The sequence below is a fragment of the Rhincodon typus genome, chromosome 33, assembly GCF_021869965.1.
Source record: "Rhincodon typus isolate 14 chromosome 33, sRhiTyp1.1, whole genome shotgun sequence".
Taxonomy (NCBI): domain Eukaryota; kingdom Metazoa; phylum Chordata; class Chondrichthyes; order Orectolobiformes; family Rhincodontidae; genus Rhincodon; species Rhincodon typus.
In genome coordinates this window covers 18,356,690-18,383,697 of record NC_063364.1, presented here as the reverse complement: position 1 = coordinate 18,383,697, position 27,008 = coordinate 18,356,690, and the positions used below count along the sequence as shown (strand labels likewise).

Here is a 27,008-nt window from a genome sequence, read left to right as displayed (position 1 = left end):
TCTCCGAAACTTCCCACAAATTTTGGAGAACTTTACACTTGTGGTCCCTTGTACATCTGATTTACAGTGCCATGCCATTGGCTGCCACCCATATTCTGGAACTCGTTCTATAAACACCTCTGCCTCTCTATTCTCTTGGCAACATTGAAGTGTTTCTATCCCATAGCCAAACCTTTGGTCATTACTACTTATACCTCCTTATATGGCTTGGTGCCCCGTTTTGGTGGAAAAATGTTCCTGCAAAGCACTTTGGAGAATTGCATTATGTTCGCAGTGTTGTATAAATTCAAATTGATGTTGTTGAATATAGGCCAGAAATCTATGTCTCAGGATTAGAACATTAACATGTCTAAAGTTACCTAGTATTTTTATAATGCACACTTCTTGTAATACAATCATTAGCATTGTCAGCAGGAAAGACTAAATTTCAAACATCCTGATGCATATTTATCTGCAGAATGTATAAGAAATTGATAATCTGTGATAATCAACACTGAACAGGAGAGTTTGCAGAAAGCCTCAGTAAAATTCGGGAGATTTTTGCATACCAGTCTCAACATCCCAGACGTAAGCTGCACCATCATCACATCCAACTATAAGGAGGTCTTCTGCTGGACGCCATTTTATTATCTTCACAGGTGAAAGATGTTTTCTTGCATGCATCAAGCATGTTCGGTATTGAAGACTCAACAATGCTACAGAATTATCATTTGCTAAGCAGCAAATACACTGGTGGATCTCTGGCTAATGGAATAAAAATGAGTGACATGTTTAGTCTTTACAAAGTAAAAGTCAGAAAGAATCAAACACTCCTATCTTAATTCTGGAGAATGCAACAAAGCAATGAATTGCATATCACTTTAAAACAGAACATTAGTATTGTGTGGGGAGGCAATGGCCTCGTGGTATTATCACTTGACTGCTAATCCAGAGACCCAAGTAGTGTTCTGGGGACCTGGATTCACATCCTGCCATGGCAGATGATGGAATTTGAATTCAATAAAATAAAGTCTGGAACTAAGAGTCCAATGATGACCATGGATCCATTGTCAATTGTCAGGAAAAACCCAACTGGTCTTTTAAGAAAGGAATCGGCCATCCTACCCGGTCTGGCCTATATGTGACTCCAGCCCCACAGCAATGTGGTCAACTCTTAACTGCCCTCTGGGCAATTAGGGATGGGCAATAAATGCTGGCCTAACCAGTGACACCTTCATTCCATGAATGAATAAAAAAAAAACAGAAATTGCTGAAGAAACTCAACAGGTCTACCAGCATCTGTGAAGAAAGAAATAGAGTTAACATTTCAAGTCCAGTGATCCTTCTTCAGAACTGGACAAAGCAGAAGATCTAAAGGAGGATCACTTGACTCAAAACATTACTTTCTCTCCACTGATGCTGCCAGACCTGCTGATTTTCTCCAGCAATTTCTGATATTGTTTCAGACCTTCAGCATCTGCAGTACTTTGTTTTATGTTAGAGTTGTTGCCTTCTAACAAATGCAAAACTAAACAAGCAGCACCAAAGAGCAAAAATCCTGATTCAGTTCCAGTAGTATTTTCATCAACAATAAAAATTCACAGAAACCCTTAATAATCATCCCCTCCCTCCCTTTCCCAAACCATCATCGCCTGGGTTAGGCATGTTTCCAAAGCAGCAGTCATCTTCAAATCCCTCACTCCCAAACGACCGAATCTTCATGCGAGTCCTGACAACGCATACTGTTAGCTTTTTGTTGTCACAATGGACTCCACTCCTGCCTTCACCCAATGAGAGACACGTCCAGCAATGGCAGCTGGATAACAATTAGAATCCGGGACCCTGCTGCTTTTGCTTCTTCGACCCAGATGTGCTACTGCCAATTATAACTCCCCTACTGTGCCATGACTGAAATCTTGCACAGAAAATGAAATAGCTGCTTCCTTATGCCATTATAGAATGTATTTGTAATTGACACAGCTTGGTGCTGTAGACGAGAGAAAGATAGGGAAATGGTTATGGTTATCATAGCTACAAATGCGAGCCCTATGCAGAATTCTACTCTGGGACACAAAGCCTTAGTTATTTTAGGCACTGTGCCAGCAAATATATTGATGTGCTTTCCAATGAGTACATCTAGTAAAGAAACGATTGTGTACACACCATTACAACGCACATTACATCCATTTAAAACCTATTAAAATGTTAAATACAGTAATAAAACTGTTTAATACATAACATTTTTATATCAACATCAATATCATGATTTTATCAGCAGTAAATCAATGGTTTATTATTGTCTCAATATGTCATAGGTCAGCCACGTCCACAGTGTGAGAACATTTATTTACTTTTGTTTTTTATCAGTACTTACACTGCAGTCTTCTGGGCATACTGACAGGTTCAGAACTGGGCCTGCGTGCAACACAAATTTGTGCAGAACCTCTCCTTTGAACATATCCCACCAAATCACATTCGAATCCTCATCTCCAGAGACCAACCAGCTGGTGTCAAAGGTTGTAGATTTATTGAATGGGTGGAGGAGACAGGTGACTTTAGCACAGTGGCCCACCAGAATCCTGTGGGGTAACCAGGCTGAAAGAACAAATTCCTTTTAATCTTATAATTGGATTTTCAACATTTGAAACAAAGCCCTTTGTACCAAAACAGACACTTTGCAGACATCTCACCTGACAGCTCCAGGTCAACATCTTAAAATTGCGTGGGAGGGGGATTAAAAATCACCTTGTTACAAGGTGAAATCTAAATGGCATTATTAGGTTCACCATTTCTCGGGGATTTTTTTTCAGTAATGTTGCAAGCTACAAATAACATCAAAGTATCCACATTACAGCTCCCTCTAGCAACTAACGTGCGGCCTGCAAACATAAATCCTTTTGTTCTTGACAACATGAGGAAAATTCATTTAACAGATCCCATGGTACATACAGGAGTGAAAAAAGTCATTGTCAGTATTGTTCAATTAGGTTACCGCCTTGTGCCCCCAAAACGTAGCCTTTTATTCATTCTTGGGACATTCTTGAACCATTTCACCAGTTTGGTGAAAGTGATCCCCCAAGTTGTCTAATATGTAGGTGTAGGAATTTGATCCAGCCACAATGAAGGAACAGTGATAAAAGTCCTAAACAAATTGGTGTGTGAGTTGGAAGGGAACTCAGAAACGGTGATGTTCCCATGTCCCAACTGCCTTTTACACAGTGGTGCTGTAAAAGGTAATGGTTCGCAAGGAGTTAATATTGATGCTAAAATGAGCTCCAATCAATTCAAAGACAGTGCACAGTCTTTGAGTTGAGACAGAGAGTACTGCACAGGTGCCTGAAGTGAAAAGATGTGTTCCATACAGTTCCCAAGAGTCCTTAGTAATTATACCAAGCAAGTTAATGTAAACTGTACTTATTGCTATCATGCAACAAACCTACTTTATTATGCAAGGCAACTGCCTCTTCTGTTTAGACTCATCAGTGGGCTATTTGCTACCACTGACAATTAAATAGGACCTAGGCACAGCATACAGAAAGGAGGACTGGTGGCAGTGAACAACCCAAACTGGAATACCACATGCTGATACTGGTGGTGGCTAAAGATATGGCAAGTGGACATTGTAGGGTTGACAGATGCTATCAAAGACTTGATGCCTTGCTGCAATGCATGCTATAGGCAGTGTCTAATGTCATCACAGTACACCAGTTGTGGAGAAGTGGATCTTGAATTTGGAGTTTTCCATGTCTATCAATTGGGATCCTCCATGCTGGATAATGTTGAGCTTCTTGGATGTTGTTGTAGCAGGTCACATCCAGCAAAGTGGAGTCACATTCCTGACTTGGGCCCTGTCAGTTTGAAGAGTCAAGAGGTAGGCCACTTGTGACAGAATACAAAGCCTATTGTCACATCTATTGTATAGAGAGGTGGCTGATAATGAACACATATCCCTGGATCTTGGTGGTGAGGGACTTGGTAATGCCAGAGATTGTCAAACAGGTGGAAGTTATGTTTGTTCTTGCCATTTGCCAACCAAAACTTGGGTGATGTTCAGATCTTGATGCATGTGGCGTAAAATGCTTTATTGATGAATGGAGCTGGCTGCTGTGTAACCATCAGCGGACAGCCCCATGTTTGGCTTCATAAAAGAGGGAAGGTCATTGATGCAGCAGCTGAAGATGGTTAGGTTGAAGATACTACCTTCTGGAACAATACAAAGAGATCCTTGTGGCTGCAGTAGCCTCAAGCAACTACACTTACACTAGGCATCACTTTGGCATTGGAAAACCTAGCCACTGATTATTTTACTGGGATTCCTTGACTCGGTTAAATACTGCCTCGATGTCAAGAACAGCCACATTTCTCCACCTCTAGAAAACAATAAGGAGAGAAATAAAACTGGACACCTCATCCTTTGCTTGAAATTAACAAGAAAGTTACTGACCTCTAACTGATCTTGACTCTATAACCTGCTGTGGCCCTTCAATCCTCCAAGATGCCTGCGCTCCTCTCACTTTGGCCTTTTGAGCACCCCCAATTTTAACGGCACCACCATGAGAGGCAGTTGTATAGTTGCAATATTACTAGTCCAGTAAACTAGAGACTCAGGCTAATGATTTTAGGATGTGGGTTCAAATCCCATCATGTCAGATGGTGAAACTTAAATTCAATTAATAAATCTGCGATGAAAAGCAAGTCTAATTGAGACCACAAAACCGTTGGCAAATATTGGAAATCCCATCTGAGTTCATGTCCTTTTGGGAAGGAAATATCTCATCCTTAACTCATCTGGCTGACATGTGATTCCAGCCCCACGGCATTGTGGCTGATATCTAGCTGTCCTCTGAAATAGTCTCGCAATCCACTCAGCAGTATCTAAATCACTGCGAAGCTGAAAGGAAGGAATGACGTAGGCACTGGAAATGACAATGGTAAACCCAGCCCTTTCTACCTTGCAAAGTCCTTCTTGTGTGAAAATTGAAAGCATTGTCGCACAGATTGATCAACAGCTTGACACTGTCCATAAAGTCCAATTCCATGAACATGACTATGTCTCAGATGCTACCATCGCCTTCCCTATTTCATCAGCACAGCAGACCCACCAAAGGTGGTGGGACAGTGGTATATTCTCAAGGGGGAGTTGTCCCTGGAAGTCTTCCACCTTGAATTGAGACCCCATGAAATCTCATGAGATTGGGTGAAACATGGGCAAGGAAACCTTCTGCTGTTTACCACATACTGCCCTTCTTTGGCTCTTAAATCAGGACACTCCTATTTTGAATACCAATTGGAGGGGTACCAAAGGTGGCAAGGGCACAGAATGTAACTTTGGCAATGGGCTTCAACATCTATCACCGTGAGTGACTCAATATTACCATTACTGCCTGAACTGGCTAGATCCTAACAGGCATAACTGTTAGACTGGGTCTGTGGCAGGCAGTGAGGAAATGAACAAGATGGAAATTCATACTTGACCTGTGCATACCAATCTATGTGTAGCAGATTTATCTGTCTGTTGCAGTATTGGTACGAGTGACCACCATATGGTTCTTGTGGAGACAAAGATGAATTTCTGCATTGCATCTTGTAAATGATACACACCTTGGCCTCCTCCTTAGAACGCCTGCATCACCAATGCCAGTCTTCAGCTAACTCAATTTGATCACTGATGATTAAGAGTTTACCTATGGGACGGTAATTGATTGGATTGGATTTGTCCTGCTTTTTGTGGACAGTACATAACTAGGCAATTTTTCACGTTGCCGGGTAGATGCTAATGTTGCGATTGTACAGGAACAACTTGGCTGGAGAGCAGCTAATTCTAGAGCACAAGTCTTTAAAACTATTGCTGAAATGTTGTCAGGGTCAATAGCATTTGCAATATCTAGTGCCTTTAGTTATTTTCTTGATATTTAAGGAACCCAAGTAAAACTGAAATCAATGGTAATCAGGGGAAAAGAACACAGATTGGAGTCATACCTGGCACAAAAGAAGATAGCTTCTTGTTTGTTGGAGGTCAATCATTTCAGTCCCAGGAGCATCAAAGTAGGAATTCCTCAGTGTAGTGTTCTAGGCCCAGAATTTTTAGCTTTTTTAATAATGACCTTCCTGCCATCATGAGGCCAGGAGTGGGGCTGTTTACTGATGATTGCTCAATGTTCAGCACTATTCATGATTCTTCAGATACTGAACAAAACTGAGGCTTAGACTGAGAGGTAGTGTGTAACATTTCTGGCACACAAATATCAGACAATGACCATATCAAACAAGAGACAATCTGACCATCTCCCTCTATTATTCAGGAGCAGTGCCATTGCCAAATCAGCAAACATCAATGACCAGAAACTGAAATGGACCACTCATACCAATAGCATGGCTACAAGAGTGGGTTACAGGCTTGGCAATCTATGGCAAGTAACTTACTCCCAGGCTCCTATAGACCTGTCCACCATCTAAAAATCACAAGTCAGGAGTGTGATGAAATACACAATATCCAGTCAAAACAATCCCACTTGATTAGCAGCCCCATCCACCACATTCAACATTCACTACCTCCACCAACGACACACTGTGGCACAGTGTGTGCCATCTACAAGATGCAATGCAGCAACTCAACTCAGCTTTTCGATTGTACTTTCCAAACCCGTGACCTGTAGTATCTAGAAGGATAAGGACAACAGATACTTCACAGCACTGACTCCATCTCCGCCAAGCTGCACACCATCCTGACTTGGAACTATGGTGAAACCACAATGAGTAAAATTCAGATAACCAAAAACTCTTGTTGTAGTTAAGTTGTCAAGTGTTCCCGCTGGCAGAATAGGAAATCCAATCAAAAGTGCCAGAGATAAGTCAAAAGGTCCAGACTGGCAATTCTAGATTAGCTGAACCAACGGCTGCTTGTCATATAACTGCACCAACTAATCAGTGCAGTGTTAGGCTACACTGCAGCATAGAATCACAAGAAGGTTTACAGCAATGGCTGCAAAATGGTCTTGCCCACTTCCTGAAAGATTATGCATCAAGAGACACTTTTAACACGGAGAAAACCAGACTGTTTTACTATGTTTCCTTTCATGTTTAAGGTGTAATGGGGAAAGTGAAGAAGGAAAGAAACAAGTCACTGCTATAGACACCAACATGCATAGCACCAAAAAGCTGCTGCTTTGTTTGAAAGGTGAAATGAAAGGTGTGTGTATGTATGTGTGTGTGTATAGAATATATATATATATGTGTATATATCCTATATATATAGAAATAAATAAAAATAATATCATTTGTGGGAGATTGGATTTCATAATAGTGGCATAGTTAGTTACTTTTGTGAAAGGTTTTCTTTAAAACAAATGAAGGTCAGAAAGTCCTTCTGGAACAGTGACCTAATCCAGTGCGTGACAGAGAGCAGGTGGTTGCAATCCCCCGTGATGTTAATGAAAAGTTGTTAATATATGGTGTTTATGGCAGGTAGAGTAAACATGTAACTTTGCTTTCAGTTCAGAAAAGTCAACGATGTGGAGTTGCTGGTGTTGGACTGCGGTGAACAAAGTCAGAAGTCACCCAACACCAGGTTATAGTCCAACAGGTTTATTTGAAATCACAAGCTTTCTCAGCACTGCTCCTTCGTCAGGTAAAGCAGCAGCACTCCAAAAACTTGTGATTTCAAATGAACCTGTTGGATTATAACCCGGTGTCATGTGACTTCACAAAAATCAAAGAAGAGCAAGTATTCTTTATAAATTCAGCTCAAAAGCGAGAGTTTTAGTTCAGTTCAGAAGACAGCTGTGTTGCATTTATATGCCAGTTTAAAAGAAGGATTCAAGGCAGTTCAGGGAATACATTACATCAGTAGATAGGTAACTCGTGAAATTTTCAAACAGGAGACTTGATTGGAAATCTGCAGAGCATTAGAATTGCGAAAGTTTAGGCTCTCAAATCTGTAAAAAGTTCACGTCAGCAGATTAGGAAAGGATTCACTGACCTGTCACCACAGTCCACAATAAAGAATTTGGAATGAGTTGGTTAAGTCGAATCTTGCGGAGTTGAGATGGGGGTAATTTTTTCTCTGGACTACGACCGATAGTATTGGGAAATAGGATGAAGCTTTGTTTTGATGCGCATCTTGAGATAGTTCATAACATCAAATAGACTGAGGTAGCTTGGTTTGTTTTCTTTATTTGTTCTTTTGTGTAATAAATTTCTATTCTGTTTTAATTGTCATTCTGGGATCTGATGTGTCCAGTAGTAACATTGTGAATATCAAACCATTGAGGCATGGATCAGAAACATTAACAAAATGCAGCATCAGAAATATAGGAAGATGATCACCCTGAAGAGTCTGATGAATGCCTACCTGCTCACATGCCTGTTTCTCTAGCTATAGCCGCAAAGGCTGTAGACATGATCCAGGATTTTGCACTGAAGTGTGAGAACATGGAAAACATATCTGTCTCTAAGTGATCTGAAGAGAGCACATTAAGTAAAAAAAGATGACTGAGTTTTTCCAGAGCTAAGTCCCAATGTTTTTCAATGCCTTTTGCTGTCCAAGGTCAGGCCGTTGTATGGTGTGAACAAATTGAAAAAATAAAGACATTTTCACATATTTCCTGCATCACTGTGTTTTCATTTTTTCTGACTTTGAACACATTTGTAAGCAAATTGGATTACATGGGGCTTCCTTGGCTACCTCAAAGCTCAGCTTAACACAAACTTGTGGGTGGGTCGTCTACAATTCTTGTGATTTTATTATTTATTGTTGTTCCTTCACAATCATTGAACTTTCTTCCTAACAGCACGTGGGTGTACTTAGACACCAGCCCAGACATCAGCAGTTCAAGAAGATGGTTCATCACCACCTTCACAAGGGCAATTAGGGATGTGCAATAAAGTCTGCACAGCTAGCAATTCCCACGTCTCATGAATGAATACATTTTTCAAAATTACATATGCTGTCAGCAGCCATTATTATAAACTCTCAAGCTCACTCATTCTCACTACCTCTCTTTTCTTGTAAAGCTATTGGTGGTCAGCCTTTTTTCTCCTCCACAGATGCTGCCAGACCTGCTGAGCTTTTCCAGCAACTTTGTTTTTGTTAATGTCTACTTGTGCTGCTCAGTGTCCTAATTTGTTTTATAACACTCTTGTGAAATGTCTTGACATATTTTAATTGGTGCTGCAGAAATACAAGTTGTCATTGTTAATGTTGTTAAGGTGTCACTAACTACAATAACCTGAATTCTCATGGGGAGCAAGTGAGTAGGAGACCAGTTTAGCATAAAATGTCACAACTGTGCTCCAAACTTCAGAATACCCCTGTACTATACCACATGATATCTACTGGATATAGATAATCCATGAATGTACAGTTGCATTGAATAGTACACACAGGATTTGACAAAGATGTGCAGACCAACATGCTAATAAAAAAAGCATTTCAACCTGCAAGGGTATAATTCCTGATTAGTGTAAAGATTTGTAATGAAGAGCATGTTTACAGGTCTTAAACTACAGTCGGATGAACTGATACAGATCAACATAGTTGATTGGTGAACTGAAGGATTTACATCAGAATGCTGAAAGAAGGCTGTTAATGTGGACACTTTCATTCAGAATAGTTGTTCTTCAAAACCTCGCTTATTAGTGTTACATTTCTAAATGTATTCGGTGAACGAGGAAATCTGAAGTCCGTCTTTGTTCAACCTAGATTTGTTAACAAAGTCAAACACTACAAGTATATAGATCCTCTCTCAACTCGCCTCCTCAGTTTCAATATACGTCCCTTTATATGTGCTCAAAGTAATAGAAGCCTTCCCTCCTGTTTATCCTTACTCTCAGGTTATCCAATTAATGAGTCACAACAATTTATTTTATCCAATTAAATTTGCCCTGTCACAGAAGTAGATTTCTTAATACTGAGTTAAGAAAAAGGAGGTCTTGTGCTGAAACGGGTAACATCCCTCTCTCTGGGCCAGAAGCTTTGGGTTCAAGACCCAGTCGAGGATGTGATGGTCAAGGGAGCTGTGTCCATAAAGTAGCAAATAGGTTGAGCATCAAATCCTTCCAACACATGTCATGGTGACAGCAGGAATATCCTGGTCAACTGCGTGATTGGAAGAATGGGGCAGCACGGTGGCTCAGTGGTTAGCACAGCTGCCTCACAGTGCCAGGGGACCCAGGCTCAATTCCAGCCTCGGGTGACTGTAGAGTTTGCACATTCTCCCATTGTCTGTGTGGGTTTTCTCAGCCCAACGATGTGCAGATTAGCTAGATTAGCCATGCTGAATTAGCAATAGTGTCCAGGGATGTACAGACTAGGTGGATTAGCCATGGGAAATGCAGGGTTACAGGGATCGGGTAGGGGGGTGGGATGGTCTTCAGAAAGTCAGTGTGAACTTGTTGGGCCAAATGGCCTGTTTCCATGCTGTAGGGATTCTATGAAAATAGAGCCTTTTCATAGACCCAGGCAACAACATACACGTTGCCACAGAAACTTGAACTTCCCGAGTGATCTGCTACATGCCCACCTGTTAAAAACAATCTGAAGCAGCAAAATGTATTTTAGAATTGGTTACATTTTACAAGCAATTGATGCAATTACCACCTCTCAAACGAAGAGATTTTCATTCATGAACCCGGCAGAAGTCTGTATTTGATTGTAAAATGTTTAGCATGTGATAAGTCCTGACAGTAAATTACAAATTAACACAGATTAAATTTAAGCAGATTTTGAAACTTTTCGCTGTTGACCTCAGAATGAATGGGAGAATCGGATTCGCCAATTGCATGACATATTTTCGCTTCATCGCTCAGCAAAAACAAACACTATCTCAGCAACAAAATACGTATCTAACAGTAAAGAAGATCAGCTATCTCAGTAATAGTGTACATAAATGATTTGGAGGAAAACGTAGCTGGTCTAATTAGTAAGTTTGCAGACGATACAAAGATTGGTGGAGCTACAGATAGTGAGGAGGATTGTCAGACGATACAGCAGGATATAGATCATTTGGAGGCATGGGAAGATAAATAGCAGATGGAGTTTAATCTGGACAAATGTGAGGTGATGCATTTTGGAAGGTCAAATACAGGTGGAAATTCAGATCCAACTCATGCTTGCAGTGTTTGAATCATCTTAAGTCCTTAGCTAACAATGAATATACAGGAAACCTGGCTTGAATACATTAAACAACTTAGTGAAAATAAGATGAGGAGGATTTTTACCTGCCAAGCACATGGAGTTCTGTGTTCATGAAATTTTCCTCTCAATGTGCAAGTAACACTATTGATGATTATTTAAACTTTCTGTTTGCACATCTAATGGAAAATAAAACTGGATATTATCTGCTTATCTGTCTGTCTGAGCATGTAATTTTTCAAAGCAAATCAACATTTTAAAAGCTTTAATCTTTTAAATTGCTCCACAGCCTCACCCGTCCCTATTTCCGTAATCTGCTCTGGTCTCCAACCGTTTCAGATATCTGCCCTCATCTAATTCTGGTCTATCAAGAATCCATAATTTCAATGTCTCCACATTGGTGGCCATGCCTTTAGTTACCATGACCCTAAGATCTGGAAAACCCTCCCAAAACATTGATACCTCTCCACCTCACTTTCCTCCTGTAAGATGCTGCCTACAACCTATCATATCAATCAAGATTCGGTCACCTAAGTTATGTAGCCTTATGTCAATTTGTGTCAAATTTTGCTCTATAACAATTCCAAGGAACATCCTGACATGGTTTATTTCACTGAAGGCATTATATTAACACAATGTCTTCTTGCTGCTGTTGTCATGTTTAGGGACAGAAATCCTTCATATTTCTATGCGTAGCGTGCTGCTGAATAACTTCCATTTTGCCCAGAAAATCCAAGAGAGACACAACTTATTCATTTCTGAGCTGATCTTGCAAAAGCCAGTGACACTCCCTGAGACAATTACTGAATACAACTTTTTAGACTTATGTGACTGAACAGAATTTTATAAATTCAGCAGGATATTCTCGATTTTCCTGTTTCAGTTACTGACCTTATCTTTAATAGTTATTTTGTGTCACTTCCCTCACAAAACTAGTAATGCAAGAGTTAATCAGAGAAGAAGTCAAATAGACCAGGAAAGGATCATTACTCAATATCAGCCTGCAGTTTCACAGGACAATGGTGAGAGACATCACACAAAGCCTTTCAGTATCTCAAATGCTTGACAGTGTAAATAAAGTTACAGACAATGTTTATTTTATTATTTACTGTATATTTATCTTTGTACGATTGTACTTTTTGCCCTGTTGCAATTAAATGGCAATTTCCATTATCTACCAGAGATGAGGCTGGTGGGGGACTAATTAAGGTTTTGAAGCATTAAGTGTGAAGCTAGAAGGAGCTTAAAACCAAGGTGCTATTCAAGTGTAGAAGGCTTTCAGCCGCAATGGCCACAAGGTTAACGAATGCATCAATTGGGTAATTTGGATTCTTGGACAGTGAATGTTTTGAAAAAGCTTTAACATGTGTAACAAAATCAGTACCTTTCAACAAAGAGTGTTCCATCAGGAGTTGAGCCCGGGCAGCATGCAAACCAAGAGTGATTATAATTCTCCCATTCTCACATCCACAAACCAGATTGTCAAGATTGGGAATATAGACACTAGCTGTAATCAAACCAGTCTGGATTCCATTTGGAAGTACCCCAAGCTGACCAGTTATTTCTTCTGTCAAGGTCTTATGTTGTTCAAATGCTCCTTGAAGACTCAACGTCGTAGCTATCTGAATCTCTGAAAGTTGAATGCAAGAAAAGTGCATGTAAAGAAGGACCTTCAGTTCACTTGATCCCCTGAGTATCAACTCACTGTCCTCTCATTATGTTCTGGGGACCTGCGCTCAAATCCCATGATGGCATATGGTGGAATTTTAATTCAACAAAACAATATCTGGAATTAAGGATCTAATGATGACCGTGAAACTATCGCTGATTGTCAGAAAGACCAGTCTCGTTCACTAATATCCTTTAGGGAAGGAAATCTGCCATCCTTACCTGGTCTGGCCTACATGTGACTCCGAATGCACAGCAATGTGCTTAACTCTTAACTGCCCTCTGGGCAATTAGGGTCGGGCGATAAATGCTGACCTAGCCAGTAATGCCTGTCTCCCACAAACAAATAAAAAAAAGTTCTACCTGCTGTTTAAATAAATCCAACAAATACAAAACACAATTTCAAATAGACACATTTTAAAAAAAAACAGAATGAAGAGACTTGTCAAATTTTGAGACTTGAATGAATTTAACAAAGACAAGTTTTTACATTATACATCAGCAAGCATAATTACAGAGATAAAATAACAAATTACCAGAAAAAAAGTAAAGGTGCTTTTATACTTCTAGTTTAGAGGATGATATTATAATTATTAATGGATTCTCACGTATTTAGTTTGATTTTCTTTTCCTCAATAATTGAAAGAAAAATCAATCAGAAAGTCAGGTTCCAGTAAAATTCTCTTTTACCTTGAGGGGAACCATCGCGGTTGGCCATTGGAACGTCAGGAATGTGCCACATGGAAATCGTTCCTGATGCTTCACCACAGAACAGAATCTTATGAAACGGTTCCTTACGCTCGTTGATAAAAATCAGAATTGCCTGGAGAAACTGAAGAAGGTAACGTGTTGGAAAAATGTTTCTTTCACTCCATTATGCGACGCTCAATTTGCCTTCTTCGAATCTTAATGTAAAAACTGATCTTTTCTATCTAATTTTAAAACACTTCAACCATTTCAACCATGTCTGAAATTTCATATCGAGATGGAGTTTTGTAATAAGCTGAACCTAGTAAATCTCATTGTTCTATCCATTTGGCACCTCAGGTACTTACTGAATCAATACCTGGAGCAAACCTCATTTCATCGGTTTCAGAAATAAAGCAATGAACAGAAATTCCACTTGAAAACATTCGATTCATCTGCTCCTTCTCCGTGTCTCATTTTTATTATTTTAACTTCAATTTTTTTTCCACCCAGTCTGCTAATTCTCATTTCTTTTGTTCAAAGAGGTTTTAGACACTGCCTCACCCACCTTTTTTCTTCAACTCCACGCACTTTGGAACTGGGAACTGCATGCCAAAAACACACTCTGATTCATTGAGAACTGGCTCAATAAGGTTGTTTTGTCAGCAGTTTAAGCTCAGTGGACGAAAGACTAAGCTTATCTTTGCTATTGCCCTGACAATGTAAGGTGTCAGAAATACCAGGAGAGTTTTTAAGTGACTTGCATTCAAGTACTGTTTTAAAGATTAGTGCTAGATAACATGGCTAGAGCTGGTATGCCCCTCCCCATGGTCGTGGGTTGGCATGTGGGTGGAGGGGGCATTAAATTGGGTCCCATTGTGGAGTCCCATCACCTATATCCACTACTGGCATTCCATGAGCAATGATGGAGGTGTCAAGGCCACCAGATTAGAGGAGACCAATTCATAGCCACTTAAAGGCCTTCTCCCACCCACACCTGAATTTACCTATGATACAGGGTGCCTTTAGCAAGTGACAAGGCCTTTGTTGTTGGTTGCTGGTAGGGGGTGTCCGCTGCCTGTGCCCACAGGAGGCCTTCCCATCCTGATACTTCCCCGTACCCTATCTGAACTTGAACTCAGTCTCTCACTCTCATTACCAGGGCCTAGCAGGCCAGCCTGGGAAGCCCAAGATTTACCAATCTGTCCAGCTCCTCTTTACTACAAACTGCGTGTAATCTCAGCTCCCTGAGGAACAGCCACTAGCTATCCGATTGGCCAGTTGCCCTCAGGGGATGGGGTGTAGTCCCTGCCCCTGGTAAGACCGAAATTCCCACATGGAGGGAGTTAATGGCTGGATCTAAGGAACGGGAATTCAGCCAAGCAGAGGTCAGCTTGTCCCCGAGTTTTAAACTGGGGACAGGAGTACTGCTGCAGCAAAAGACTTCCCCCTACAAAATGAGAAGAAGCCAATTCTGTAAAATTACAGAGCGAAACACATCGACAACATACAGCTATCTTGATTTAATACAAACACACGTAAAATACCACTTCTTCCTTCAAGCTTCTATTACTTACATTTATGAGGTAGTCGAGACGATGAGACTGAACGTCATAGACTGATAATCGTCCATATTGCATTACAACCCAACAAAGCAGTCATTAAAAGTCACTTACACTCGAAGAATCACAGCTAGAAGGCAGTTTTGTTTACACAGGGTGTTAATGCCACGCGGAGGTGGTAAGAATATAGATTTGATGTGTCATCTCCTCCCATATGGTGAGTTTTTAATCTTCACCAGGCGCCTCAAGGCAACAGTGCCCAGTGGATGGGAGGTAAAGTCAAACATGAAGAGTCCAGTCAAACTACACTCATCTACCCCTTAATGACCTGACCAGTTACAGAACAGCATTCCCAGTGACTCAAAATTCAAAGCCCAACAACCTTTATGATCATATAGGAACGACCATCAGTATTCAAGATGGGAAAGGTGCCAAACTCGATACAATATAATGAGAGCAGGGTACACAGTTGTCGCAGAAGCCAGCTGAGTGGGTCTGTTGTAGCCAAAGGGCCTGACCTTCTGAGCTAAAATTTTGGAATTGCTCTCTTTTTATGAAAAATATTACGGCATTAAAATGTTACCTTACAAGCAATGCTTCTCTGATAAAAATTCTCAATGGTACTTTTAAAATGGCTTAAAACACAAGATGAAAAGGGAACTCAAAGCTGCAACTTTCCAAGATTGTAACAATGTTCAGCAGGATGAAATACATAACATCAAAAGCGAAATCTCTTGTCCTTTCTATCAGTGTGTTAAAGCATTTGATGGTTCTGACTAATACCATATCAAAATATGTTTAAACTCTTGTAATGTAACATGGAAAAGCATTAATATCAATGTTCAGATGATGTTTTAATTGACTGTGCTGTGCTCTTAAGGGTTATGTCATCTGAACCTCCAATTAGTGTGGTGCCTTTGTTCAGCTTGCTTTCAAGCCCCGTATAGATTACAATTGTTATTACATTTGGCTACAGTCCATTCCCATCATATCATAAAAATGTCTTTCTAAAACACTTGTTCACCCAATTAAACCTGTACAGAAGTTTGTGGAAAGACTTATCAATAAAAAGAGGAGTGCAGTTCCTCTCTGTAAAGTAGTGGTAGCTCTTCATCATTCAAAACGTTTCTATCCTAACACTCAGTATTCTTAGAAATATGTTCAGAGATTCTTATTTCTAATTTGTGCAAAACTGAGAAGATTTGAGTGTTTATCACAGTCTGTTAAAACTTTAATACAATCAGTACCATACTTGTTGCAAATCTGTCGGCTTGATTTTGAGACCCCACCGGGACCAGGGAACAGAAGCAGCAGGCATTGTGCCACTGGGCAGCATGTTAGTTCTTGGGTTCTATTCTGTCCTCAGCCCATTTGCCCAGAGGCAGTTGTGGGGGGAGGGTGGCAGAGCTATTCAACCACAAGCATCAGATAGCTAGTTTAATGAACTTGTGGCCACCTTCAGCCAATTAAAGGAGGCCTGGGATTTTGCCCGGAGTATGGTACCTGGAGGTGGCATACAGGCAGCAGATCAAGAGTGCAGATCTCCATACATGCTTGGAGATCAACCCTGTATTCCTGGGTGCAGCAGCATTAACAGGTGGCCCCCTGGAGAGAGATTCCCCTCACAATCCACTGCCTGGACTGAATGTGGGAGGTGACTCGAAAGAAGTGTACTAGATCCAGATAATCTTGGCAAGGTCAATGTAGAAGGGATGTTTCCTTTTGTGAGTGTCTCCCAAACTAGAGAGATACTTTTTCTTTAACATCATTAAGGATCAACGTTTTAGGACAGAGATGAGGAAAAATAATTTTCTCTCAGAGGATTGTGCCTCTTTGGAACTCTGTCTCTGAAGGCAGTGGAGATGGGGGTCATTGAACATGTTTAAGGGAAAGGTAGACTTATGTCCTCATCTAACAAGAATCAAAGGTTATTGGGATAGAGGGGAACATGGAATTCTGTAGACAAACAGATTGGCCCTAATCTTATTGAAGGGCTGAATGATATACTTTTGTTCCTAAACGGCATATTTGTATGTCCAGCTGATGCCTCCATAGACATGTGGTGGTCAGGCTGCAAAAGGTCTGGAGTTAGAGAGGGATCTCCACTGTGGAGCATCCAATCCCTCAATTATCTGCCAAGATGTCCTACTGCTGCTTCCAAGTGGAAATACCTCCAGCTTTGGGATTTTGTACGCCATTCTTAATTGGATGGTAAATGTAGTTTCTGATCATTTTCTGGCTGTGTGGCTTAAATTGAGTGGCTTCTGATTTCCATTTCAGCCTGATAGTGGGATTCACAAGCCCAGAGGAAAAATTCAAATCTAACGGCAGATATATGGAACTTGATGATCAGAATGATACTGCTGACTACTGCTTTGCTGGGATGGGGGTTGGGGGAAGATGTTGGTGGCTACCGAGTACATGATTTGGGTCTGAATTTTACAGGGAGGAGTGGGTCCCAAACCAGCAGACTTTAACAATGTTGCCCAAATCAATTACCAGCTCCAAATGACCTCATAACCAGGTGGGTGTCAGGTCTCTATCCCTGAGTGAGACTAGGTTTCTCACTTGAGAGCTGACGGTCAATCTGCCAGAAGCCAGCAGGGGGCACGGCTGGGGCTTTAATCACCTCTATGAAGAAGAACAGTGGTGCCCAGAATGAGGCAAGTCTCAGGCTTTGAGTGTGGGGAGGAGCCAGGCAGCCTAGGGAGAGGGGAAAAGAGGGAAGGGGGAGGGGGACTGCTTTTAGGGGTCGGGTGTGGAAGCGCAAAGGGAAGTGAGCTACATCTTGGGGGTTGCCTGAAGCAAACAGAGCACCTTCCCTTCCCTTCTACCTTTCAGTTTCTTTTTTAAGAAAACAACTTTCTCACTCTTATCCATCTTCCAAAGTTTCCTCATCTCTGTTTTAAATTATTTTTGAACTATGACCCCGAGTTCTACATTCTCCCATATTTGACATCCACCAGTCAAATCTCTCAGAATTTTATTTGTTTTAAATGAAGTCACTTCTAAACTCCAGAGGATACAGATGTAGCCTGTCTAGCCTTTTGCAACCTGCTCATTCTAGGTATTAGTCTAGTAAACTTTCCCTGAACTACTTCCAATGCATTATCATCTTTCTATAAGTACAGTGACCAGTACTATACACAGTACTCCAGAAGTGGTCTCACCAATATCCTGTATAACTGAAGCATAACTTTGTCTACTCTTGCATTCAATTCTCTTCACATAAACCAGAACATTCTATTAGCTCTCCTGATTACTTGCTGTACCTGCATTCTAACCTTCTGTAGTTCATGCACTGGGACACCATAATGGCAGTGAAGGCAAATCGAGAGCCTTAAGTGAGCTGTTAAGAGCCCCAGTAGGTTTTGGGACAGGTGCCTACAGGTGGATGCCTTAACCAGCTCCTCTAGAGATTATTGTGGCACAGTGGTGGAGTACCTACCTCTGAAAACAGGAGGCCTGGATTCTAATCCTATCTGCTCCAGAGGTGTGTTGCAGCATCTCTGAACAGATTGATCAGCACCCAGCTCCTGTATTACGGGGATCAGGGCAGGGTGAATGGGAACACAGTGAGCTAGCCATCATATTTCATGTGGCCCCTTTCACCCACACTTCTCTGTTCTGTCAAAAACCTTCCTGGAACGTGGAGTTGTAAAAAACAGCTCTGGGTGTCATGAATACATTGGTCAATATTAAATGCATTATGGTATTCAGAAAAAAAAAATCTTCGCCTAGAATGTGGCTCTGACCATCACTGAGTAGTTGTGGCAAGTTGCATGGATGAATCAAAGGGGTGGCTAGGTCAGTGCATAATGGAAAAAGGAGCAGAAGAATATTCTAATAGAGTTTGGTCAAGTAGGGTGGGAGAAGGCTCATGCAGAGAATAAGTTCCGGCACAGGTCAGATGGGCCAAATGGCCTGGTATAGTTCTCTGTAGATGATGTTTGAATATCAGTAATCAATTGATGAATATTTATATATAACTGAGTTAATACCTTGAAATAATACAAAGAAACTTTGTACAAGTACATACTAACACACTGAAATTTCAAGGCAAAGTTTAAGAAGTCTACACGTTCCACTCCATTGTCTTTAAAAAAACATTCTCAAAGATTTCTTACTCAAGGTAGTTCAAGACCACAAAACTCTCCACGTATATGCATATAAAAATCTGTAACCTGTCAACAGTTTTGAGTGGATTCAGAATTTAAACACTTTTTAGAATTACAGTGCATTGAACGTTAAATTTTATGTTCAAAAATGTACATTACCTTCCCATTAACATCTTTTGATGTATAGCAGAGCAGACGAGGTGAAACAGTTTCAGTTAATGAATGTCCATGGGAAGTAAAAATGCCAGCTTTAAACAGGCTGCTGTAAAGACATTGAAGAATTTACTGGTCAAGAAGTGGGTTTACTGCTGAGCACAAGTTAAAGCCAGAGAGATTTGTGATTTCTATCAGGGAAAGGCCAACAAGTTGAAATCACATGCAATGTACATAATATTAAAGGAGCTGTTTTGAAATCCATTCCTCCACAATTTTAACATGAACTGGCTGCCACTGAAGTGGCAAACAATGGGAACTCAGAAAAATATGTAAACACATTTGTCACCAACACAATTCCAACCACGTTTATCTACCTAGATTATAAAACTAGTTCCCAGCGATTCAAAATTCCACACTTCTTAAATGATCCATTTTGCCCTCCGGAACATCCATTATTTTGCCTGCAGCATCAGAAGGATTCTTTCTCATGTTAATAAAATGAATAGCCTTTACTTATTAAGTTCCTCCTCACAACTGCGGCAGGAAGTTCTGGCCGATTACTCCCATTCTTTAGACTCTCACAGTGTGAGCCAATGTGCGCAGCTGCCAACATCCTGACAAATGTCCAACTCTGGGAAGGCTTTGTTTGCATTGGTTCTTTCTTTTTGTAAAATATCAGTCCCACGCTGGGATTTTCATGATGGAGTGAATGGAACATCCACCACTCGTGCCGTACCTGAACTTTTCACGTGGTTTCCCCATCTGACCCCACCTGTCAGGCAGCTGGTAAATGTAGCTCTGCCCGGTCTCGGTCCAAATGATTATTTTGTTTGCAGCCAAGACTTCCCCACCAGCCCAGTGGTGACCGGTATTGCAGTTCACAAAACACAGCAATGAGAAGTCACAGTAATCAAATACCTACAGCAGAACAATGAGAGAATAAGACGTCTGCAATAGAAGCACCATTTTGTCTTTACATCTGTGTAACGCTTTAATCCAGTAAAACATCCCAAAGTACTTCACACCAACATAACTAGACAAACACATCCAGCGAGTCAAAGAGCAGATATTAGGATACCTCAGTCAAAGATAGTACATCTTAAAGGAGGATGGAGAGAGATAGAAAAGCAGACAGAGATAGGAGGAAAATTCTGGAATGTAGGGCCGAGGCAGGTGGATGGCCCAACTGCCAGTAACAGGACACAGGATAGAATGAGAGGTCATAGTTTTAGGCCAGGAGGTGGCAGATTTAAAACAGAGATGACAAAGAACTATTTCTTTCAAAGCGTTCTAAATCCATGGATTTCATTATCCAAAAGTGATTACCCAAAAGTGTGGACACCAGAATACTGAATAAATTTAAGGAGGAGGTAGATTTTTAATTGGTAATGGGTTTAAAGGTTAAGGGGAACTGGCAGGAAAGTGGAGTTGAGACAGAGATGAGATCAGCCATGATTGTATCAAAATAGTGGAGCGGGCTGAATTGTCCATTCCTGCTCCTAGTTCTTCTGGTTTTTATGACGCAAGAGTTATAGGAATGCAAAGTTCTTCAAAGATGTAACAAGGAGAGTGCACAAAGGGGGACCAGTGGTTGAGAAGTTGGATTTCCAAAAGGCATTTGATAGGATGCCCCATAAATGGGAAGGGTTTGTGATGCAGGAGGTAACATATTGGCATGGACAGAAGATCAGCTAACTAACAGGAAAGAGACAGGGAAGAGGATGAATGGGTCATTTTCAGGTTTGCAAACTATAGCTAGTGGAATACAACAGGTATTAGTGTTGGGGCTTCAGTGATTTACAACCTATAATGATGATTGGGAATGAAAGGATACATTGCACTTTAGCCAATTTGGCTTACAATACAAAGACAGGTGGAAAAGCAGGTTGTGAAGATGGCAGAAGAACCTAGACAGGTTAAGGCAGTGGGCAAAATTTAGTGCCTGTAGGAACATGTGAGGCCATCCAGCTTGGTGGGAAAAATAGGAAAGCAGAAAATTATGTACACAGAGACAGATGAAGAACGTTGTGTTACCAAGGGATCTGGGTGTCCTCACACGTGAATCACAAAAATTTACAGGTACACCAAATAATTTGAAAGGAAAATGAAATATTGGCTTTATTGTAAAGAAGATGGAGTATAAAAATTGGGCAGCCTTGCTACTTCTGTACAGAGTGTTGGTGAGACCAGACGTGGTAAAGGATATATTTGCATTGGAGCCCTTTCAGAGAAGGTTCACCACATTCTTCAACCTCAGTCGAAGAGGTTATATGAGGAAATGTTGAACAGTTGGGCCTATATCAGAGCTTAAAGGAAGTGAGAGGTGATCTTATTGATGCATACAAGATACTGAGGGGGCTTGACAGGGCAGATACTGCGAGAATGTTTCCCCTCATGTAGGGGGGGAGGGGGTGTCAAGAATTAGCAACATAACTTTCAAAATAAAGGGTCTCTCATTTAAGATGAAGACAAGGAGAAATTTCTTTACTCAGGGGGTGATTAATCTTTGGAATTGTCTTACATAGCAGCGGTTGCTGGGTCATTGAACATATTCAAGGTTGGGTTAGAAATATTTTTGATCCACGATAAAGTTAAGGGTTATTGGGAGCAGATAGAAAAGTGGAGTTGAGGGCAAGGTCAGATCAACCATGACCTTTTTGAATGATGGGCAGCCTCAAGGAACTAACTCTTGCTCCTGTCTTTTATGTTCTCAGAGGTTGCACGTCTGGAGTAATTTAGAGATACATTACAATGAGGTCTTGGAGGAGCTTGAACATGAAAATAAAATGAAAATTAAGGCATTAATATATATGTTAATCCGGATGGCTACAACTGCTTTCCATTTCCACCAGATTTATAAACTTATGTTGACAGACGAAGTCCACAATTAAAGGAATAAATCTTATTTTACAGACTAAATTCAGAAACAAATTGAATTACCAGGCAGTATTAATTTCTTATTCAAGTATCAATTTTTAAGTACTGTTTTAGGATGGAAAGAGGACGAACATAGACTGAAAAGATGCCGTATTGAGTATCAGAACTTTGTGGCATCTCACAAAAAACAAGTTGCTCTTAAGTACAGAGATAACAAGGTGTAGAGCTGGATGAACACAGCAGGCCAAGCAGCATCAGAATAGCAGGAAGGCTGACGTTTCAGGCCTAGACCCTTCTTCAGAAATGGGGGAGGGGAAGGGGGTTCTGAAATAAATAGGGAGAGAGGGGGGCGGATAGAAGATGCATAGAGGAGAAGATAGGTGGAGAGGAGACAGACAGGTCAAAGAGGCAGGGATGGAGCCAATAAACGTGAGTGTAGGTGGGGAGTTAGGGAGGAGATAGGTCAGTCCAGGGAGGACGGACAGGTCAAGGGGGCGGGATGAGGTTAGTAGGTAGGAGATGGGGGTGGGCTTGAGGGGGGAGGAGGCGATAGGTGGGAGGAGGGGATAGGTGGGAGGAAGGACAGGTTAGGGAGGTGGGGACAAGCTGGGCTGGTTTTGGGATGCGGTAGGGGGAGGGGAGATTTTGAAGCTTGTGAAGTCCACATTGATACCATTGGGCTACAGGGTTGCCAAGCGGAATATGAGTTGCTGTTCCTGCAACCTTCAGGTGGCATCGTTGTGGCACTGCAGGAGGCCCAGGATGGACATGTCATCTGAGGAATGGGAGGGGGAGTTGAAATGGTTCGCAACTGGGAGGTGCAGTTGTTTAGTGCGAACTGAGCATAGGTGTTCTGCAAAGCAGTCCCCAAACCACCACTTGGTTTCCCTGATGTAGAGGAGGCCACAACGGGAACAGCGGATACAGTATACCACATTAGCAGATGTGCAGGTGAACATCTGCTTGATGTGGAAAGTCTTCTTGGGGCCTGGGATGACCCCCCTCAATGGTCAAGAACACCCTTGACCGTGTCTCCCGCATTTCCCGCAACTCATCCCTCACACCCTCTGCCCGCGATCATAACCAAAACAGAATCCCCCTCGTCCTCACATACCACCCCACCAACCTCCAGATTCAACGCATCATCCTCCGACACTTCCGCCATCTGCAATCCAATCCCACCACCAAAGACATTTTTCCCTCCCCACCCTTATCTGCTTTCCGGAGGGACCACTCTCTCCGGGACTCCCTTGTCTGCCCTCCCCTCCAGCCCCACCACACCCGGCACTTTTCCCTGCAACCGCAGGAAGTGCTACACCTGCCCCTACACCTCCCCCTTCACCCCCATCCCAGGCCCCTCCCACTACCGCATCCCAAAACCAGCCCAGCTTGTCCCTGCCTCCCTAACCTATCCCCTCCTCCCACCTATCCCCTCCTCCCACCTCAAGCCCCACCCCCATCTCCTACTTACTAACCTCATCCCGCCCCCTTGACCTGTCCATCCTCCCTGGACTGACCTATCCCCTCCCTAACTCCCCACCTACACTCACCTTTGCTGGCTCCATTCCCACCTCTTTGACCTGTCTGTCTCCTCTCCACCTATCCTCTCCTCTATCCATCTTCTATCTGCCTTTACCTCTCTCCCTATTTATTTCCAAACCCCCTTCCCCTCCCCCATTTCTGAAGAAGGGTCTAGGCCCGAAACGTCAGCCTTCCTGCTCCTCTGATGCTGCTTGGCCTGCTGTGTTCATCCAGCTCTACACCTTGTTATCTCAGATTCTCCAGCATCTGCAGTTCCTAATATCTCAGCTCTTAAGTACAGTCGTCTGTATGTTGGCAAAGGTGGCAACCATTTTGTGTACAACAGAAGTGCAAACAGCAAGAAGTGGCAGTTAATCTGATTTTGGCACCTTTGAATGAGAAGGATGTTGGCTATAACACAGAATTTTTGTGGTCCATTAGGTAGAGCCACAAGATCTGAAAAAAATCACCTTTTGCAAGTAAAATATGGCTTCAGGTGAACAAGTCTTTCAAAGGACAATTTCTAAAATAAAACAGTGCTCTTCTAGCACTCCAGCGTTCACTGAAATAATGTGCTCAGACTCTGGTGCAGGGCTTTAGGCTGTGCCTTTCTGACTGAAGGGCTAATGTGTAACTAGCTAAGCCAAGCATTGCCAATCCATTGTACAGTACATGTTTTGGCCTTTTTAGTTTAATGTTCCCACACAATTTTAGCATGGCATAAAACATACCTTCCAGCAATCAGAGCAAACTACTAATAGCAAACGTTCGGTATAAGTACAGAAACAGACCGCTTGACAATTAAAACATTGGAGTGACTTGGATTCTGCTTCAAAAACATCCTCTCTCGCCTGCAAAATACAAAAGAAATACCAATAAAGGCAATGTAGAATCTGTATTGTAGTAGAAAGCAGAATTTCTACAATGTCAAGTGCATGTTTTGCAACGAGCTGACCTGGATACCATTAACTGATGAAGAAAGGTCCCACACTTTCAGGTCTCCTGTCACTGATATGGCCACTAAGGAATCCTCTGCAAAATAAAATCACAGAAGAGAAATATTTAATATATTACGTAGCCTATTAGCATTTAAAACTATGTAGGTCTAAAAGACGTGGTTCTAAATGTGGGCCTTTAATATTAAAGTACCAAATATGTCTGAGTAATGGTTGATCGCAAGTAAAAGTCGATCCCTAACCTTTTTAGACAAATTCTTTGTACTTATCACCCACTCGGCCTGGAGGTCACACATGCCTTGTTGCAATCCCACTCACTGTAGAACAGAGCATTATTGAAGATATTTTGTGTCTGCACACATTAACACATGATGTCAAGATGATCACTTCAATAGCACATACTGCGTTTGTTTAGCACATTTGGGAGCGCAGTTGGAGGAAACAGCCTCCAACCTGATGGCTCTGTGATAGTGAGATGTTGGGAGAGGGTGGATTTCAACCCCTTGAAACTATTACTCGTGTAAAAGTTAATCCGCTGCTTTTTAGCTAAAAATGTGGCGGAGAAACAATACTTTTACAAGAGTATATGTGGTGACATAAAGCTTGTCTCAAATCTTCAAATGAAAGCACAATGAACATATATATAGTTAACCTATCCTGTTAAAATGTATATTTGGAGAATTGTTTATTATTAAAATGTTTATTTTCTATTCAAAGCACTCCAATTTCATTTTGTTTTTAAATAATCAGTACCTTTTTTTAAAGCAATTAACATAAATTTTAGACTGGTATAAACCAGTGTCATCAATCCACGATACACATTGTGATGAAAGCTGTGTGATTTATGTGTATATAAATTAATCTTATTTTTTAAAAATAGTTTAACTAGTGGCACAAGTTTAGTCTAATTGTGTGAAGCAGTTTAATAATTAACTACATCAGTATTTTTGGCACCATGATTTTAAATCAGTATGTGTTCGAGAGCAGATGACTAAAGGCCTCATGGAGGGTTAATGTAAGTTTCTTTATATTACGGGTTTTAGAACAGTAGAAGAAATCAATAAACAATTAGTTTAACAGTAGTTGGATGGGTAAGAGTTTGTTTGACTTAGTTAAAAAGCTTTTGAAAGCAGTTTGAAGGAGAACTGACTGAAACTGGATGTAGGAATAGTTTCTCTTAGTAAAAGGAGTTTGTTCAGAGCAGTTAAGGGGAAAATAAGTTACCTCAGTGTAAGGCTTTCAGTTTGTGAAACCTTCATACCAGGAGCTGTTCTGAAGAAGGGTCACTGGATCCATAATGTTAACACTGTTTTATTTCCACAGATGCCATGAGACCTCCTGAGTTTTTCCAGCAATTTCTTGTGCTTGCTTAGAATTCTGGGTTGGTTATTCAAAGCTGAGAAAGCCTAACATCCCAGTTGTAAGAAACAAAGAAAAAGGCATCACAGTTCACAGGACTGGAAATGACCTCGACTAATCTGTCTATCCCCTAGACTCTTTGACTCTCTTGTTAAGTCACTCTACAGATTTGATAGGGAAGAAAAATTTCTCTGAATTTTGTTTAATTGCACAATGATTGTGTTGGGGAGTAGATGTGATTTTGTTTTGCTGGGTTTTGAAATCTTTTAAATTGTGTAATATGTTTACTTGGTTTGATTTACTTTATTTTTTTTAATTTTGTGTAATAAACTTCTGTTTAATTGTTAAAACCAAATCTGTAGCCTGGCTTTTTCAGTGAAAGACAATTACGCTAAACTGAAAAGAAGAACAACATATGATCCATCAAGACAGATTTCTTTCTGGGATCTGACTGATCCAGTAGTAACTAACATTTCTGCTAAGTTGCATGATTGCACAGATGCTTGTAGGTTCTACACATGCCCCGTTGGTGTGCTGACCTCTGGCTCTGCTAGTCACTGCGGCACTCAAACTTTGGAAGTCTGAACAGCAGAAGCAAAAATTACAGAGAATGTAGGTAGTAAGATACCGGGATCCTAAAAATATCCAGAGTACATTAGGGAGTATAGTAGAATGGTACTGTAATAGATGGATGCTTAAAGGATGCTTCACCGAAGAAAGGGACCAGACTGGTGGACAGTTTAAAAATGTAGAGTCTCCCATTTAAGACAGAGATGAGGAGAATTATTTTTCTCTCAGAGGGTTGTGGTCTATGGAATCCTCTTCAGAGATCAAACTGGCTCACTGAATGTGTTAAAGGCTGAATTTGACAGATTCTTGCCCAACAAGAGAGTCAAAGAGTATAGGGGATAGACAGGTCAGTGCAGGGGGGGGTTAGACAGGACAGTGTACGCGGGGATAGACAGTGCAGGGGGGATAGACAGGTCAGTGTAGG

The 27,008-nt window shown here is 41.3% G+C and overlaps 1 protein-coding gene across 1 annotated transcript in view; it reads right to left on the bottom strand.

The window, feature by feature from the left end:
- Window positions 1–27,008, bottom strand: part of LOC109920080 (WD repeat-containing protein 72-like) — a 101,832-nt gene that overhangs the window by 38,934 nt on the left and 35,890 nt on the right. Inside the window, exons 6-13 of the mRNA XM_048615732.1 lie at window positions 24,655–24,731; window positions 24,431–24,550; window positions 20,038–20,219; window positions 19,305–19,407; window positions 13,469–13,610; window positions 12,495–12,740; window positions 2,354–2,574; window positions 549–744 (exon numbers count right to left, since the gene is read on the bottom strand). Coding sequence (XP_048471689.1) covers window positions 549–744; window positions 2,354–2,574; window positions 12,495–12,740; window positions 13,469–13,610; window positions 19,305–19,407; window positions 20,038–20,219; window positions 24,431–24,550; window positions 24,655–24,731 — 1,287 coding nt within the window. The remainder of the gene's footprint in view (window positions 1–548; window positions 745–2,353; window positions 2,575–12,494; window positions 12,741–13,468; window positions 13,611–19,304; window positions 19,408–20,037; window positions 20,220–24,430; window positions 24,551–24,654; window positions 24,732–27,008) is intronic.